This window comes from Mustela erminea, chromosome 19 (assembly GCF_009829155.1).
Source record: "Mustela erminea isolate mMusErm1 chromosome 19, mMusErm1.Pri, whole genome shotgun sequence".
NCBI lineage: Eukaryota > Metazoa > Chordata > Mammalia > Carnivora > Mustelidae > Mustela > Mustela erminea.
The window spans coordinates 50,731,404-50,747,356 of record NC_045632.1 but is presented as its reverse complement, the minus strand read 5'-3'; the positions used below and the strand labels follow the sequence as shown (position 1 = coordinate 50,747,356).

The following is a 15,953-nucleotide window of genomic DNA, read 5'->3' as shown; positions in this document are numbered from 1 at the left end:
ACTTACTTCACTCAGCATAATTTCCTCCAGTCCTGACAGCGTTGATGCAAATGTTGGGTAGCCATCCTTTCTGATGGCTGCGTAATATTCCATTGTGTATATGGACCACATCTTCTTTATGCATTCGTCTGGTGAAGGGCATTTCGGCTCCTTCCACAGTTTGGCTACTGTGGACATTCACAGTGAAACCACAATCCATGTATGGCTTAGGTTCTAGATTCATTCTAAAAGCTGAAAGTAGAATATATTTTTCCTGCCCACTGAAAGTGTATTAAGCCCCTCTCAAATTACCAGAGCGTCAGTCTTTCACACTCAAAAGGCAAGAACTACTGTTTTCAATTCTTCTCACATTTCCATTGGGGTCCCCTTTGCCCTTGTGGTAGTCAGAGTCAGGGTCTAGTTTGAATGGCAGAGAATGGGGTAGTCTTAGGAAGTAGAGACAAATGAGTGGATTTCTCTATCATGTTTCACACTTGAACATGCACCCCTTCCCCGCCTGTGTGATACAGCTCCACGTGTTGTAAAGTCATCCTGTCTTGTGAGCCTGACAGCTCACTACAACCCCTCACTACCTCTCCACCTCCCCAGCATTTTATGGCCACATGTAGGGAGGTGCCCTCTTTTACTCTCTTCCTCTGAGATCTCTGTACAAAGAGATTCTGCTTAAAGGGATGCAGCACAAAGAAAACAGAAACCCGAAGTGTTACATACGAGAATACTACTTTAATTAAAGGGGAGATTGAGTTGAAGTATCAATGAGCATCAAGATTCTTTTCAGAATAAGGGGCGCCTGGGTGGCTCAGTGGGTTAGGGTCTCTGCCTTCAGCTCGGGTTATGATCCCAGGGTCCTGCGATCGAGTCCCACATCGGGCTCTCTGCTCTAGCGGGGAGCCTGCTTCCTCCTCTCTCTCTGCCTGCCTCTCTGCCAGCTTGTGATCTGTCTCTCTGTCAAACAAATAAATAAAATATTTAAAAAATTATTTTCAGAATGAAAATTCTGAATTTTCTGAGTTGTATGACATAGCCATAAAATTGTATGACATATCTGAAAATTCTGAGTTGTATGACATAGCTATAAAAAGAGAAAAAGACTAGAAAGAGCTTCAAAAGTAAGACCTCTAAGATCTTGATTTTGAGGTTTCCCTGGGTGACTAAGCAGAACTTGGCATTTGTCCATCTTAATGGTCGTCACCTGTTGTGTTCTGTTTTGGATGGGGGCACCGGGAGCAAAGACCCATTTCTCAGCATGTTGGCTGTTTCTGGGAGGCATCAAGTGTTTGTACTCTTGTACAGCAAATGATGGTCACACCGTGGAATCTTCAGAGTAAGGCATAATATTCCTGGAGACGCTGAAACTAGCAGCGAAGTGGAAACCATTCTGTAGCATCCTGGGCAGTGGTTGGTATAATGAACAGCTACCACCCACCTAGCTCTGATTGAAGTGGGCTCTCACCAGACGGGTAAAGAGCCAGGGTTGCCTATTTTTAACTGGAAATCTGCTTTGCTTTGGGGGCACGAATGCCAGTCCTAGTGGTAAAGATTTTTCCACAAGACTCACGGGCCAGGAGAGAAACAGCTACTTATACTCATGTTTGAGATTGCAAGAAGGAAAAAAAGAAAAGCAGTACTTAAGAGTGCATCAGGAAGGTAGGCAAGCAATGTTTGCCCGCACCAGAAACAAGGTGATAGACTGCGGCATTCAGGCAAATTTTGTTGGTGGCCCTACATTCTATTTTAAGCTTTTTTTTTTTTTTTTTTTTTTTTGCTAGTCATCTGTGCGATCTTGTACAAGTTCTTTCTTGTTGGTTTTTTTCCAATGAAAAAATGAGCAACTGCATTGTAGAGTTGTTATAGGACTGGTTTGAGATAATGCCTAGAAAGTGTCCAGCAGAGGGCCTGACATGTGGGTCCTGCCGGTAAATGATGGCTCTTATGTTAGTGGCCAGACCTTATATAGGGTCAGATTTATGCTAAGTCCATGTCCTTTTTTTTTTTTTTTTTTAGTTTTTATTCAAATTCCAGTTAGTTCATATACAGTGTAATATGAGTTTCCGGTGTACAGCATAGATTCCAGTACTTCCGTACATCACCCCGTGCTCAGTCCCTTCCCCTGTTTCATCCCCCCCCCACCCCCGCCACAACCTCCTCTCTGGTAACCCTCAGTTTGTTCTCTGGAGTTAAGACCCTGTTTCTTGGCTTGCTCCCCTCTCTCATTTTCTGCCCTTTGCTCATGTTTCTTCAATTCCACATGTGAGTGAAATCATACGGTATTTGTCTTTCTCTGACGGACTTATTTCATGTAGCATAAGACTTTCTAGCTCAGTCCATGTCCCTGAAAATGGCAAGATTTCTTTTTTTTTTTTTTTTTTATGGCAGAGTAACACTCCACTGTATATGCATCCACCATCTTTATCCATTCATCTGTTGATGGACACTTGGGCTGTTTCCATAATTGGGCTCTTGTGGCTAATGCTGCTATAAATATCAGGGTGCATATATCCCTTTGAATTAATATTTGTGTATTCTTTGGGTAAATAATAGTGCAATTGCTGGGTCATAGCTCTATTTTTAACTTTTTGAGGAACCTCCGTCTGTTTTCCAGAGTGGTTCTACCAGCTTGCATTCCCACCAACAGCGCATAAGGGTTCCCCTTTCTCCGCAATCTCGCCAATACCTGTTGTTTCTTGTATTGTTGATTTGAGTCATTCTGACTGGTGTAAGGTGATATGTCGTTGTAGTTTTGATTTGTATTTCCTTGATGATCAGGGACGTTGAGCATCTTTTTATGTATCCTAAGTTCTTTCAAGATTAAATCCATTCCAGTATATATAACCAACCCCTTTTTCTGATCCTGTTTCTTTTGGTCTTATCTGTTCATCCTGGTATAAAATCAACAGACACATTCTCTTGGGACAGATTCTCTTTGAAAATCCTACCGGAAACCTGCCTGGATTTTAAAATTGACGATAGGCAACTCTAAGTGGGGTGTTCTGTGGTTTCTGGAGTGCCTCCCTTGTGCCCAGCTTCTACTGGCACCCAGGAGAAGGACTAAATTGTGGTCCAGGATAAATCTTAAAAATATATCTATGTAGATTCAGTTTCAACATTATCTGTGAGGCACTTTCAAGTTTAATCAGAATGTTGAGACCTCATAATATAACCTTATTGCCTTCAATATATTGTAAAAATAATTTCTTTTTGCTTTATTAATGGATATACATAGACTTGAGGGTTGTGGGCTTACGGCAAATGTCAAGTCATGTTTCCCTATTTAATATCCATCTAATCACAGCTTTGATGGTACGGAAATAAACATTTTCAAAGTATCTAGGGAAAACTTGAACTCAACATAGAACATACTTGGGAACAATGGCATGAGCCAACTTTAAGGCTGAAATGTCATAAAAATATCTTAAGAATGTTCAGTGAGATTTCTGGAATTCCGGGGTCTGACCTGTCTCTCTACCTCTGGCTTGTGTCTACGCTGTCCAGGTCCTGATGCAAGGCAAAAATCCGGGCATAGCTTGGAAGTATGCACTTCCCAAGGTCACGAATGGAACTCAGCCGGCCTCAAAAAAGCAAAACCACGCCTGGACCACAGTGCAGTCCCCGTGCTCCGTCTCCTGTGGTGGAGGTAGTTGATTTTCCAATTCTGCCTTCCAAGTCTCTTCTCAGAACAGGTTCTGCAATCTCAGACCTCTTCAAATGGTGTGATTTAAATAAGCAACAAAAGAACTGTCTTTTAGGGGACCCATCCCTGTAAAAAGCAATATTAGTGTCCTCGTTAAGGATTTTCCTGTGGAGAAAGGCACTAAGTCTCAGAACATTCCAGTCATTCATAACCAGGACTCACAATTCATCTATCTGAATTTATGGGGGGGGGGGGAGACAAAAATATCTATTTATATTTTTCTTTTCAGCTTACAGTTTAGTTTCTCCCTGTGCTGACTTTTGTTACAGTAAGAACCGCCCACTGAGGCTCGTGGTAGGCAGGGTCAAAACCAGTGAGAACAGGTACTAGGCAAACCTAAGCGTCTGTCTTGTGTCACTCCATCCCCTCAGGGGCAAGGCTCGCAGAGTCTCTCTCAGGAGGGAAGTGTGGTAAATCTCAGAAATCATTCTCCTCAGGTTGGGAAAACAACAGCCATCTTCTCAGTGAGCAGAAGGCAAGCATTTTATTTAGATCCAGAGATTTCCTATATTTCTGTGTAAGTCCGTCTTTGTTACCCTTGCCCCTATGAGAAGAAGAACCAAAGTCTATAAACGGATCCGTAAAACTGAAGCATGGAGGCCGGTCACTCATTTTCTCTTTACCAGAGCTTCTGGTGACAGTGGGTCTCCCGACTCCGCCCATCTCCCTGAACACAATGGGGCATCTTGAACCAGAACAGAAATAGAGAAAATGAAGAAATTCTTTGGTCTGTAAGCCTTCCTCAGGGGCTCGTGCTAATTAAAAAAAAAAAAACACAAGGAAAGACTTCTTTTTAAAATATATTAGATACTTGAGAAGTAATACATTTTTACAGAAATAGGTAAAGGGGATTAATGGGTGTGGTGCAAAAACAGTGAATACTGTTACGCTGAAAAGAAATAAAATAATAAATTTTAAAAAATAAAATAGAAAAAAAAAGTACATGTATCATGACAAGCCCCGAGTAATGTATAACATTGTTGAGTCATTATGTTGTACACCCGAAACTAATACAACACTGTATGGTATATGGAAAGAAAAGAAGAAAATGTGAAATTACTGAAAGAAGTAATACATTTTTCGTAGTTCACATTTTAAAGGCAATATGCCATGCAGAAGAAAAAAAATTTACCCTAATCCTTGAAGCAGCACATGCCAACATAGATAATTTTGTCTTTGTCATTCTATTACTGTCTTATGCAAATGTAACAATGTGTTAGATGTTCTCATTTTGTATTCTTTTTTTAACGGCACAGAAACCATTCTATCCATATGTGTTTATAATGTACTCTTTTTCACTTCGTCTTAAATTACAAGCAGTTTTTCCTGTATTAAATGCTCTTTGAGATCATTTGGAATAACTTCGTGCAATTCCAGGGAGAGCGCAGTTCCTTGGGAAGGAGAGAGATTCAGTCCATTTGCCACTTAGGGCAAATGAGTCCAACCAGAGGGAGGATGCTGCAGAAGAGCATTGTGGGAACCTCTCTCTTCCCTTGATGTTTCTGTCCCTTCGTGTGACTCGCAGAATGTAGTGTGTCCGAGGCATAGAAGAAGGAGAGTTCAAATGAATAAATGCTCTGGAAGTAAACAATTAACTTGAGGGAATCCCAGTATTTGCATGTGCCTCCTCCAGGGAGACCTCCCTCAACCTAATCATTATCACAGGAGGGACTTTTCATTGTTTCTCAGATTCAATTTTAAGGAAAGGTACCATGTAAATATAAACAAACAGAATTCAAAGAGGAGGCAGCATTCCTATTTGAAGAGCCGACAGACAAAATTATTCACACACATAAAAAATATGTGCCTCTGATAAGTCCGGAGACGAACACTGCAAATCAGGCATTAAGTACCATTAAAGCAAAAAACCAGAAGCCCCAAGTCCTAGCTGACAGGTATGATTCCATATTCCGAGTTCAGCTCTTTGTTTACATCTGTTTCTCACGGAAGCAGAAGATGCTTCATGGAAAAGCAGAATGTTAGAGTTTCCGTGCAGAATTTATGAACGGTTTTTCTTTGAAGAACATTTTCCAATAGACGGATGCAATGTGAGTTCAAGTTTGTGGGATATGCCCCTGTTTTTAACACCCTGTTTTCCAAAGGTTGTGTTAATCACTTCATGGTTCAAGAATCCACAGTGGTCTTGAAACTGAAGAAGCTACATATTAAAATTATTAGAATATGAAAACTATTATCTCGGTGGCAGAGGCAGAGGAATGGGATTCAAATTAGTTGCAGATTTTTATCAAAGGGAGGTGTTCTTAACACCCTATTTGGATTCCATACCTTAAGTTGAACATCAGAGTCCTGGTAAGTCAGAAGCTGCCTTTGGAACTGAAATTGAATTGGTTATCTGTAATTTTCACTTTGTAACTTTCGATGTCTTACTAGGTTACATAAGTGTAAAGGCCGTTTGCTTACGAGATCAAAACACTCAAGTCAGTTCCTCATTCTGCAATGCAAGAACCAAGCCAGCAACTGAACCCAAAATATGCAACGCTTTCTCCTGCCCTGCTTAGTAAGTCATCTGGAAATTTCTTTCTGGTTATATTTGTGCTTGTATGCTCTCCTTGTTGATATGAGAAAATTAAAACCCACTGCCAGTGCCTCTACTTACAAGTGACCCAGAGAGAGAGAGAGAGAAAATGCCCAAAAAAAGTAACAGAGAAAAGAAGACAGTTGAGCTTACAATATATAACTGGAAAAACACAGATTTCCTTTAGGCATTCATTTGACTCCAGCTAAGCAAACCTAACCTTGGGATTTAAACGTGCTTTTTAAAAATTTTTGTTTTGTTTTGTTTTTTAATCTTTACATAAAGCCTCCTCTGAATTAAATCAGACAGATTTAAATAATACAAAATCCCATATTAGTTAAATTGACATGTGGTTGTTTGCCTAACTTTCATATAGTCATCCAAGAATTTAAAAATCATAATACTATGCAGACCGTGAAACCCCAAATGCAAATTACACAGTAGCAAGACACATAATGAAAAGAAAGAGGTAGAGGCCAAGGGGTAATCCGCTTCTGATGATGGCACTCTATGGGGAGCTCAGCGGGTGTGTTTTGGGGATGGATTTTAGCCACACTATTGTTTGAACACTAATTTTAAGTAATCTGCCCAGCCGAATGGAGTCTTGTGTGTGATTGATCTTCTGCCAGATGTATTTATAGAGAATCAACAGAGTTTCTTCTAAAGCAGTGCTGTGTTCCCTAATGTCTCAGATCATCTTAATAAGTAGTGTTTGCTTTGGGGTGATGCAATTATATTGTGCAATCTTCTTATGCACAGACAGATACTTTTTGCTTGTAATAGTGCAGTTGTCCTCATTGTCTGGGGCTTTAGCTACTCACCAACCCATCTGCCTGGTTGTCCACCTCCTCCTTCTCCAAGAATCTGGAACCACCTGTGTCCTGAACACACAGAGGAGAAAGAAATCTGGTGGGCTTCCCTGGATTTTCCCATTTTGCTAAGAAATATCTGGTTCTAAAAAATGCCCAGTGGCTCTAAGACATGATTACCAACCAGTATTATAGATGCTTGTGGAGTAATGTTCTTCTTCAGATGGGTGTGTGTGTGTGTGTGTGTGTGTGTGTGTGTGTAATCGTGAGTCTTCTTGAATGACTAGCTGATATTTTGCCTCCTTCCCATTGCTGATTATTTCTGCCAAGCCAAGAAACGGACCCCATTCATATGTCCATCCGTGAAAAAGGAGGGAGCCTAGCTTGTGCCCGACTTCTAGAACTTCTGTGATGACCCTGTGTAGAAATGAGACTCTGCAGTAACCAGTTACTGGCTGTTTAAAAGCAGAACAGCCCTCACAATGACTGCAGGGCTGGAGCGGTGACACGGGAAGGCTCCGTGGCTCCCTCCCATTCTTCTCCACCTTATCATTCACGTCTTTGTATTTTCTGTTGGAACAATGGGACCTTCAGGGACTGTTGTCCCCCAGACATGGACTAGAAATAGTCTTAGGTTATTCAAGTTAGAAGGAAAAAGGACTCCATCCCATCTAACTCCATTATCTTTCCAAGCAACAGGCATGTCATAGGCACCTACTGGATACCAGCCTTGGGCTGACAGTAGAGATCTGGAGAACTTGTATTTGATGCCACCAGTGAACTCTCAGTCAAGAGGAAAAGAGGGGTGTGTAAGGAAATAATTGAGAGGCGGTGAGATCTGCGCTATGAAGAGGTCTTGTATAAAAAAGCCAGGGCTGGGGGGATGGGCAGTATAGGAACTGGGCTCTGAAATGGGGTTGATAGGGACTGAGGACAGATGGGGAGTGACCCGGGGGCTCAAGGGTGTGGAACCATGCCTGGCATACAAAAGGTCTACCTGCTGTGCTCTTCTGTATTTTAATGGACTCATATTTGTTGCATGAAGGAAAAACTTGAATTGGGTAGACAACGATGCCATCTTTATAGGAAAATGGTGAAACTAAAAATGTCAAAATACTAAGTATATTTTCTCTGCATCTTATAAGACAGAAATAATTACAAAAATAAGGAATTACTCTATTTTGCGTTCTCTTTCTTGAAGAGAATATGGATCATGTAGTGTTTTAGAACCAAATCATCTAGAACTCACGTGCCACATTCTCTGAACAAAAGGAAAGGATTTTAACGTCACACATCAGGCTGGTGGGGGAAACCTTTATAGGACTGGTAAAGGTGGCAGAAATGCAAGGGTAAAACAAAAATGTATTTGGTCTCAGTGAGATTGTGTTTCTTGAAATGAGATTTAGAATACTGGTAAACCAAGGTCCGTCTCAGACATTGCTCCTGTGACTGAAATGCATAAGGTCATCTAGGGGAGGGAAGGAGTCTCGTTACTGCCAGAACTTCCAATCCTAGAGTATCTACTGGTCAAATGCAGTTGCTGGAAAGGATTAGTGGGTCTCACTGCCTCGTCCTCACATGCACACCACGTCTCAGAGCACCGGGAAAACTGGGGTCTGGCGATCTTTCAATAAAGAACACGAGGTTGTGTCTCTAACTCCTCCATAAAGTTGAAGACTAAGCAGAGTAGTTGGGGGAACTTCCTCCTTAGAGTTTCTGTAGGACCAACTGCTGAGCGAGCCCTCCCCTCCTGCAGGTGTGTGTGATGCGTGTGCGCCCCACCCCCCGCCCCCCCACCCTCCCATTCCCTCCCCTCCCCCCCATTGATCATTCTTCCCTTGGTCTCATTATTGCACTTTGTATTGACGTCCCTTATAGCAACCACACCATAGGGTTGTCTGTATGTGTTCACACAGCCATCTCGTCACTGTGTTGGAGGCTCCTTAATGGAAGGAACATTGCCTTGTTCGTTTCTCCAACCCCGATGCCGACGAGAGTCCCTGGCACAAAGCGAAGATCCCAGTAGATCTGGCCGAGTGAATGACTCGCTCAGGCTTCCAAATGGCACATGTTTCCTCCCTTGCAGAGAGCAGGAACGTGTTTCTGCCCAGAACCGGGTGGTGATTAAATGTGACTCCTTCTCACTGGACCACATTCGCATGGGCTTCCAAACCCGGACAAGAGTAATTACTAGGCATCGCCCTTATCGGTTCTAAAATCGATCGGAGGCTTTCCTCCGGCGGTTAAGGCTTAGGCAGTCACTGCGTTGGGAGGGAGGTTGCCAGGCCACAGCCTCACCAGAAGTAATCTTGTTTTTCACTCCAAGCTGGAAGCCGGGCGAGTGGAGCGTGTGCAGCAGGTCGTGTGCGGGGGGCCAGCAGAGCAGGAAGGTCCAGTGTGTCCAGAAGAAGCCCTTCCAGAAGGAGGAAGCCGTGTTGCACTCGCTCTGCCCGGTGAGCACCCCCACACAGGTACAGGCCTGCAACAGCCGTGCCTGCCCCCCCGAATGGAGCCTTGGGCCCTGGTCTCAGGTAAGACTTGGAATCATGAGTCTTTTTCCTTCTGGGACAAGGATGGTGGCCAAAATGGGGGTGGTGTCCTGGATCCCCACGAGGCCCTCCGCCCTTTGTGCTTTCCCGGGAGTTACACGGAGTGCACGTGATGAGGCAGTTCGGCTTGTCTCTGTGTGTGTGATGTTTGTGTGTCCTGCGGGTCGGGAAGCCCGGCCCCACAGCTCAGTCTTCCTTAGAAGTCTCGGAAGGAGAGCATGGGGGCCACTGGGGCTAGACTCACGAGCACAGCTAGAAGGGATGTGAGTGGGGGTGGGCAGGCCAGTGCACGGCTGCTCGGTGCTCCAGAACAAACAGAAATATAAGGAAGGTGGCGCAGAATGATAGTCACTGTCACTTCGGGGGAGAGAGCCGCGGCGTCTGAGGGATCCAGAGGGGACTGGGGCATAAAGTTTGCCGTCTTCACAAACTCTCGGTGAAAGGTAGAAAGTGATGAAGTCCGAAGAGGCACAGACCTACCCACCCTTCACAGCTCCGAGGGGGTCAGTGGGTCACTGGGGGCTGGGATGCTCAGGGGTCCTCTCAGATGGCACTTGTCCCTGTCCCAACTCGGGGGAGCGGTGCTGTGGGCATCTGTTTGGGGGAGAGAAACATGCTACAGTGTCGGGGACGGGTCCCGAAACAGATTTATCTGGTCCAAGACGTGCTGACGGTGGCAATTCTGCTCCGTGGGAGCCCTGCCTCTGCTAAACCGCGGAGGTCAAGCTGGTTGGATGGAACCCTCACAAGGATGCAGGGGTTCCGTCGCCTGAGCTGGGACAACCACGTTCCTACCATGCTTTCCTTTAGGGAACATTATCCCGGAGCGTTGAATTCTTTTTTATATTTTCTTTAATTTTTTTTTAATTTATTTTCAGAGAGAGCACAGGTAGGCAGAGCGGAAGGCAGAGGGAGAAGCAGGCTCCCCACTGAGCAGGGAGCCCAATGCGGGGATCGATCCCAGACCCTGGGATCATGACCTGAGCTGAAGGCAGATGCTTAACGACTAAGCCACCGAGGTGCCCCTTGGAGCATTGATTTCTGATTAAGGATAGCTGTGTACTGTCACATCCCCAGGAGAATTCAGATTAAGGCTTTTGTTTTAATTATAGGACATGGGATTTTTCTGAAGGTTACAACTCTGTTAAAGGAATAAGGAATTAGCACTGGGAGAGAGTATTTTTGACATGCATTGGTAATGCTTTAAAATGAAGAAACAGGTGCCTGGGTGGCTCAGATGGTTAAGTATCTGCCTTCGGCTCAGTTGTGATCCCAGTGTCCTGGGATCGAGCCCCATGTTAGGCTCCCTGCTCAGCTGGGAGCCTGCTTCTCCCTCTCCCTCTGCCCCTCCTCCACTTGTGCTCTCTCTCTCTCTCTCTCATTCCCTTTCAAATGGATAAAATCTTTAAAAAAAACAAAAATAAAATGAAGGAACGTATTAACTTATAACAGAAGGTCAAACTGAATAGGATATAGGGTTATGTCTGGTCTCTTTCTCTGAAGGTAGGGAGGTCTACTTTATAAGAGGAAAGAAAATTCACATGGTTGTTTTAGCCAAATGTGTGTGGTAGGCATGGGGAAAAGAATTAGGGGACCCAGCAGTTCCAAATGTGACCTCATGAAATGGAGTTTGCCCCAAATCGAACATGGAAATATCTTGAGAGAGTATTTTGTGTCCTTAGTTTTTTGTATATTTCATTATTGTTTACTAAGACCAACTGTGTCCCTTAGGGAACATCTTCATGACAAATCTGAAAGGAGTCCCTCCAAATTTGTTACCTCAACTTGTTTTCAGAGACCATGTCTCTCAAACCCTCTGGGAAGCAATTTTAAAATGTTTGATCATTCTTAAAAAAATAACAATAATAAAAAATAATTTTTAAAATAGGGGGAAAACCCCAGAAAAACAAAGTAAGAATTCTATTGAAAGGGGTCAACCACCTAGAATCTTGAATGAACGAAGGCATGCGTCCGCGGTGTAAGCCCCCCCGTCTGATATGCCCAAGTCTGTCTGCCCGTCTCCGCTTCATGATGGCTGCCTGACTGATCTGGGTCAAGTTCTCTAAGTTCTCAGCTGGCCCTTCTGGAGAATGGGACGACTGCAGGGATCTCAGAGGGTTGGTAGAAGGCTGTGGACACAAGTCAACACGCATGCCTCATCGCATGGAAAGCCATTCTGCTGCTGTGGTTCGCAGATTATGGCAGTATTGGCCCTGTCATCCCGCTCCCTTCAGGGTGTGAACAGCCAGAAGTCCTGTTGCTCTCGGAGGAGGCTTGCAGTTGTGCCCAGATGTTTGCATGTTGACCAAGAGCCAAGGCAAGAGGGTCACATTTCATATGACCCTTCTGCACAGAAACCAAGGCTGGGGAGGGGGGCGTGTCCCTTGAGGGCAGACCCAGACCGGGAGCCAATAGCTTCCAAGTAACTCTGACCAGTTTTCAACCGCTCATCTGAAAGCCGGGAGGTTCTCCCCCAAGCCTTGTCTGTTTCAGAGAGTCCTGGGGAAGGGCGACAAAGTAAGAGAGCGGGGGTGACTGGCCCAACACGCAGGTTCATTCCGACATTGACCGAGTGCTTTGCCCACCCCCTAGGCAGCAGATCGTAAGAACTGGACACCCTCCACCCATTTTTATCAATGTCCCGGTCTCTTGCTCTTAGATGCGCGCATCTGTTTCTATTATGCTTCCATCAGGTGCACAATGAGCCTCCTTAGCAAGTGCCCAGACCAGCTCTGCCTTGTGCCAGAGAGCGAGCCACTGCTGGACCCGGGGAGCAGGCACGTAGCATTCTCCCGGGAACCGTGTGCGCCCTGGAGAGAGAACCTTGTCTCCAGCCCCGGGGCAACCAGAAGCCCCTGGGCATTCAGATGCTGAAGGGGAATGCTAACCTGCATTTAAGGCCTCAGAGGGAGGAAACATTTCTCCTACTGTCTGCAAGGGATTTTACCTGGCATTTGGTTTTAAAGCTTAAGAAGAACTTGTTGAATACCTCATTTATACGTTCTCAGTGTTCACCTGGAGGAGAATCATTTGAAACAAGCAGGCAAATGACTTTATTTTCCCCATCTCCAGTGTTCCAAGAGCTGCGGGCGAGGGGTGAGGAAGCGTGAAGTCCTTTGCAAAAGCTCCCCCACAGCAGAGAATGTCTCAGAGACCCTGTGCTCCAGCAGCCCGAAGCCAGAGTCCCAGGAGGGCTGTGTGCTGGGACGATGCCCCAAAAACACCCGGCTGCAGTGGGTGGTCTCTTCCTGGAGTGAGGTAGGAGTTGAGCGTCGGTACTGCTGGGTTGTGGGTTCGAATGCTCCCGTTCACCCGCTGGCGCCCAGAGGCTCAGACCTCCTTCCTGATCCACACACACAGCAGGTGCCAACTAATGATCCATTCTTCCCTCCTCACCTTTCCCCAAACCCCGCATGAAGCACCCATCACAGTGAGCAGGCCCGTGCCTGGGCGTGAAAAGTGCACCACTCCCCCCGCGTGTGTAGGGCACCTCGGGGAGGGTGTGCAGAGTGCTGCAGTGTGGGGGGGCTCCGTGATGCCACCGGAGAGCTTGGGGTCCCTCAGCCCCGCCACCAAGAGGCGTCTCTGTCAGGAGACTTTCCAGGGAGCACGAGTCAGAAGGATGACCAAGAACTGGGCAAGGATGGGGTCGGGGAAGGTTGTTCCAGATGGAAGGTGTGCCCCGTACCAGGGTGAGGGGAGAGAGGATGACACACCCGAGACAGTGGGGTGAGGGGGCGGTAGAAGCTGAAAAGCCTCATGGGACCCCAGTGTCAGGGCCACTTAGGACCCAGAACAACCCAACATAAAGCAGACAGCCCTTAGGACAGGCGAGGTGTGCTCACAGGGGGGCTGCCGTGATGGGGGCGAGAGACGCGTGTTTCGGGAGTGGAGAGCCGCAGAATCTTGAGTTCCTCAGGAGGCCGCCGCCCCCTCCGGGCACACGCGGGTGGAGGGGAGAAGACACGGGGACGACGTCTCCTGGGTCTGTGGCGGGGGAAGCTCCAGCCAGCGGAAATGCGACACGAGGAGCCCAGCCTGAAGTCTGCGGCAGCCACTGGTGGGACGAGGTCTCTGCCCGGGAGGAGATCGCAGTTCGGGGTGGAAAACGGGCCAGGACGGGGGTCAACAGTGGGGTCGGTGCGGTGTGGCAGAAGCAGGACCTCCGGCCCAGCAGCCCCTGGGTCTGGCCGTCCGTGTCCTTTGATTCGGCCCAAATGGTAAGTGACACACACAGCAGCGCGCCCACCGCTCTTCCTCCCCGCTTTCCTGGAGACGTCAGAGCCTGACGGCGAAATGCGTGGGTCAGACTCACCCCGTTTCCCTGCAGTATGCACTCCGGGTGTGGCCTTGAGCTAGCCACTGCACCGCAGAGCCTCGCGGCGGGACAGTGCCCCATTCCGTTCCTGGTGCTGATAAGCTCTGAGACGTGGGGACAGTTACTCGAATTCTCCAGCCTTTGGTTTCTTTGCAGTAGCAGGAGGGATGCGGTCGCCTGGCCTTCAGGGTCACACGTGGTTGACCTGGCGTGATCCCATTCCTAGAACGTCCCGCAGATGGTGCGTCTGCTCAGCACACTTGACCGTGGGGCTCTGCACACCTAACGCCTCCCTTCTCGGCTCCTAGTGCTCGATGACCTGCGGCTTGGGCGTGAGGCGGAGGGAGATGAAATGCAGCGAGAAGCCCTTCCAGGGAAAGCTGATCACCTTCCCGGAGCGAAGGTGCCGCAGTATTAAGAAACCAAACCTCAATTTGGAAGAAACCTGCCAGCGAGGGACCTGTCCCGCCCGCCCCGGCTTCGGCGTGGCTGCTGTGTGGTTCCCATCCCCGTGGCAGCAGGTGAGTGCCGGCGGATTCCCGTCACATGCCCAGAATGGGGGCAGCCGCCCCCGACCCCCCCCCCCCCACCGCCAAGGACCCATCCAAAGGTCAAGAGCAGCAGCTCAGGTTCGGGAGACCTCACGATCTCGGGGAGCTGTGCCACCTGCGTGGCCCCGGGCTGCTTCCGTCACCGGGGAGCTTCAGCTGTCGCCGCTGGAAAACCAAGACGCTAACGAAGAGCTCATCTCTCATGCGCACCTACGATAACATAAAGCACCGAGACCACACGGTCCCGTGGCCCCAGCTGTTCACTCTTGCTGCTGCTCTCAAGATCCCCGGGAGCCTCCTGTATTCTAGAAACACTGCTCTTCGTCTCGACACCTTTGGTCTTTACGTCCAGTTGCTGAATGACGTAATAGCTGGCATTTATGGAAGCCGCCTTGCTTGTGGGTGCTTTTGTGCCTGTTTTGTAGAGGAGGCAGGGAAAGCTCGGCTTGGGTCAATTCAGGCAGGAACCCCCAGGCTTGTAAACACATGAGAGGTTAGAGGCACCCTTTGTCTCAGAAGACTCCCGTGAAATTTTGGTTAAAGTGGTTTGGTTCTGATTGGCGAGGTTGGCGTGTGAAGCAGAGTCTGGGAGAGAAGCTGTGTTGTGTCCTCACCCTTCCCGACCAGCAGAGGTCACGGAGCTCTTTACAGAACTTGCCAGCTGGAGGGGTGCTGCCTACCCCATGGCAGACACAGGGGCTGGGCTGGGCCATGTGCGAGCACAAAGGTAGGTCTGTAGATCCGTGTCTAAGTAAGCGTACGTACACACAGTGTAGAATGTGTGTGTTTATAGGCGTGCATGTTTTTTTTAAATTAAAATAAAATGTATTACTTGCCCCAGGGGTACAGGTCTGTGAGCCCTCGGTCTGACACACTTCACAGCACTCACCATAGCACATTCCCCCCCAGTGTCCCTCACTCAGCCACCCTGTCCCTCCCCTCACCCCAGCAACCCTCAGTTTGTTTCCTATGATTGAGTCTCTTATGGTTTGTCTCCTTCCCTGGTCCCATTTTGTTTGATTTTTTTCCCTCCCTACCCCCACCACCCCCCACTCTGCCTCTCAAATTCCTCATATCAGAGATACATAAGATAATTGTCTTTCTCTGACTGACTTATTTCGCTCAGCATACCTTCTAGTTCCATCCACACCATTGCAAATGGCAAGATTTCATTTCTTTTGATGGCTGCATAGTATTCCATTGTGTATATATACCACATCTTCTTTATCCATTCATCTGTTGATGGACATCTAGGTTCTTTCCATAGTTTGGCTATTGTGGACATTGCTGCCGTGAACACTGGGGTACATGTGCCCCTTTGGATCACTACCATTTGTATCCCTGGGGTAAATACCCATTAGTGCGATTTCTGGGTGATAGGGTAGCTCTATTGTCAACTTTTTTAGAAACTTCCATGCTGTTTTCCAGAGTGGCTACAGGAGCTTAACACCGGTCATTTCCTGAATGGTTACTTTCAGCCATTCTGACTGGCGTGAGGT

General features: G+C 47.1%; 1 protein-coding gene across 1 annotated transcript in view; it reads left to right on the top strand.

Annotated features, from left to right (window-relative positions):
* Positions 1 to 15,953, top strand: part of ADAMTS18 (ADAM metallopeptidase with thrombospondin type 1 motif 18) — a 138,777-nt gene that overhangs the window by 113,805 nt on the left and 9,019 nt on the right. The window contains exons 17-21 of the mRNA XM_032324210.1: positions 3,493 to 3,634; positions 6,083 to 6,209; positions 9,363 to 9,567; positions 12,658 to 12,843; positions 14,212 to 14,424. Coding sequence (XP_032180101.1) covers positions 3,493 to 3,634; positions 6,083 to 6,209; positions 9,363 to 9,567; positions 12,658 to 12,843; positions 14,212 to 14,424 — 873 coding nt within the window. The remainder of the gene's footprint in view (positions 1 to 3,492; positions 3,635 to 6,082; positions 6,210 to 9,362; positions 9,568 to 12,657; positions 12,844 to 14,211; positions 14,425 to 15,953) is intronic.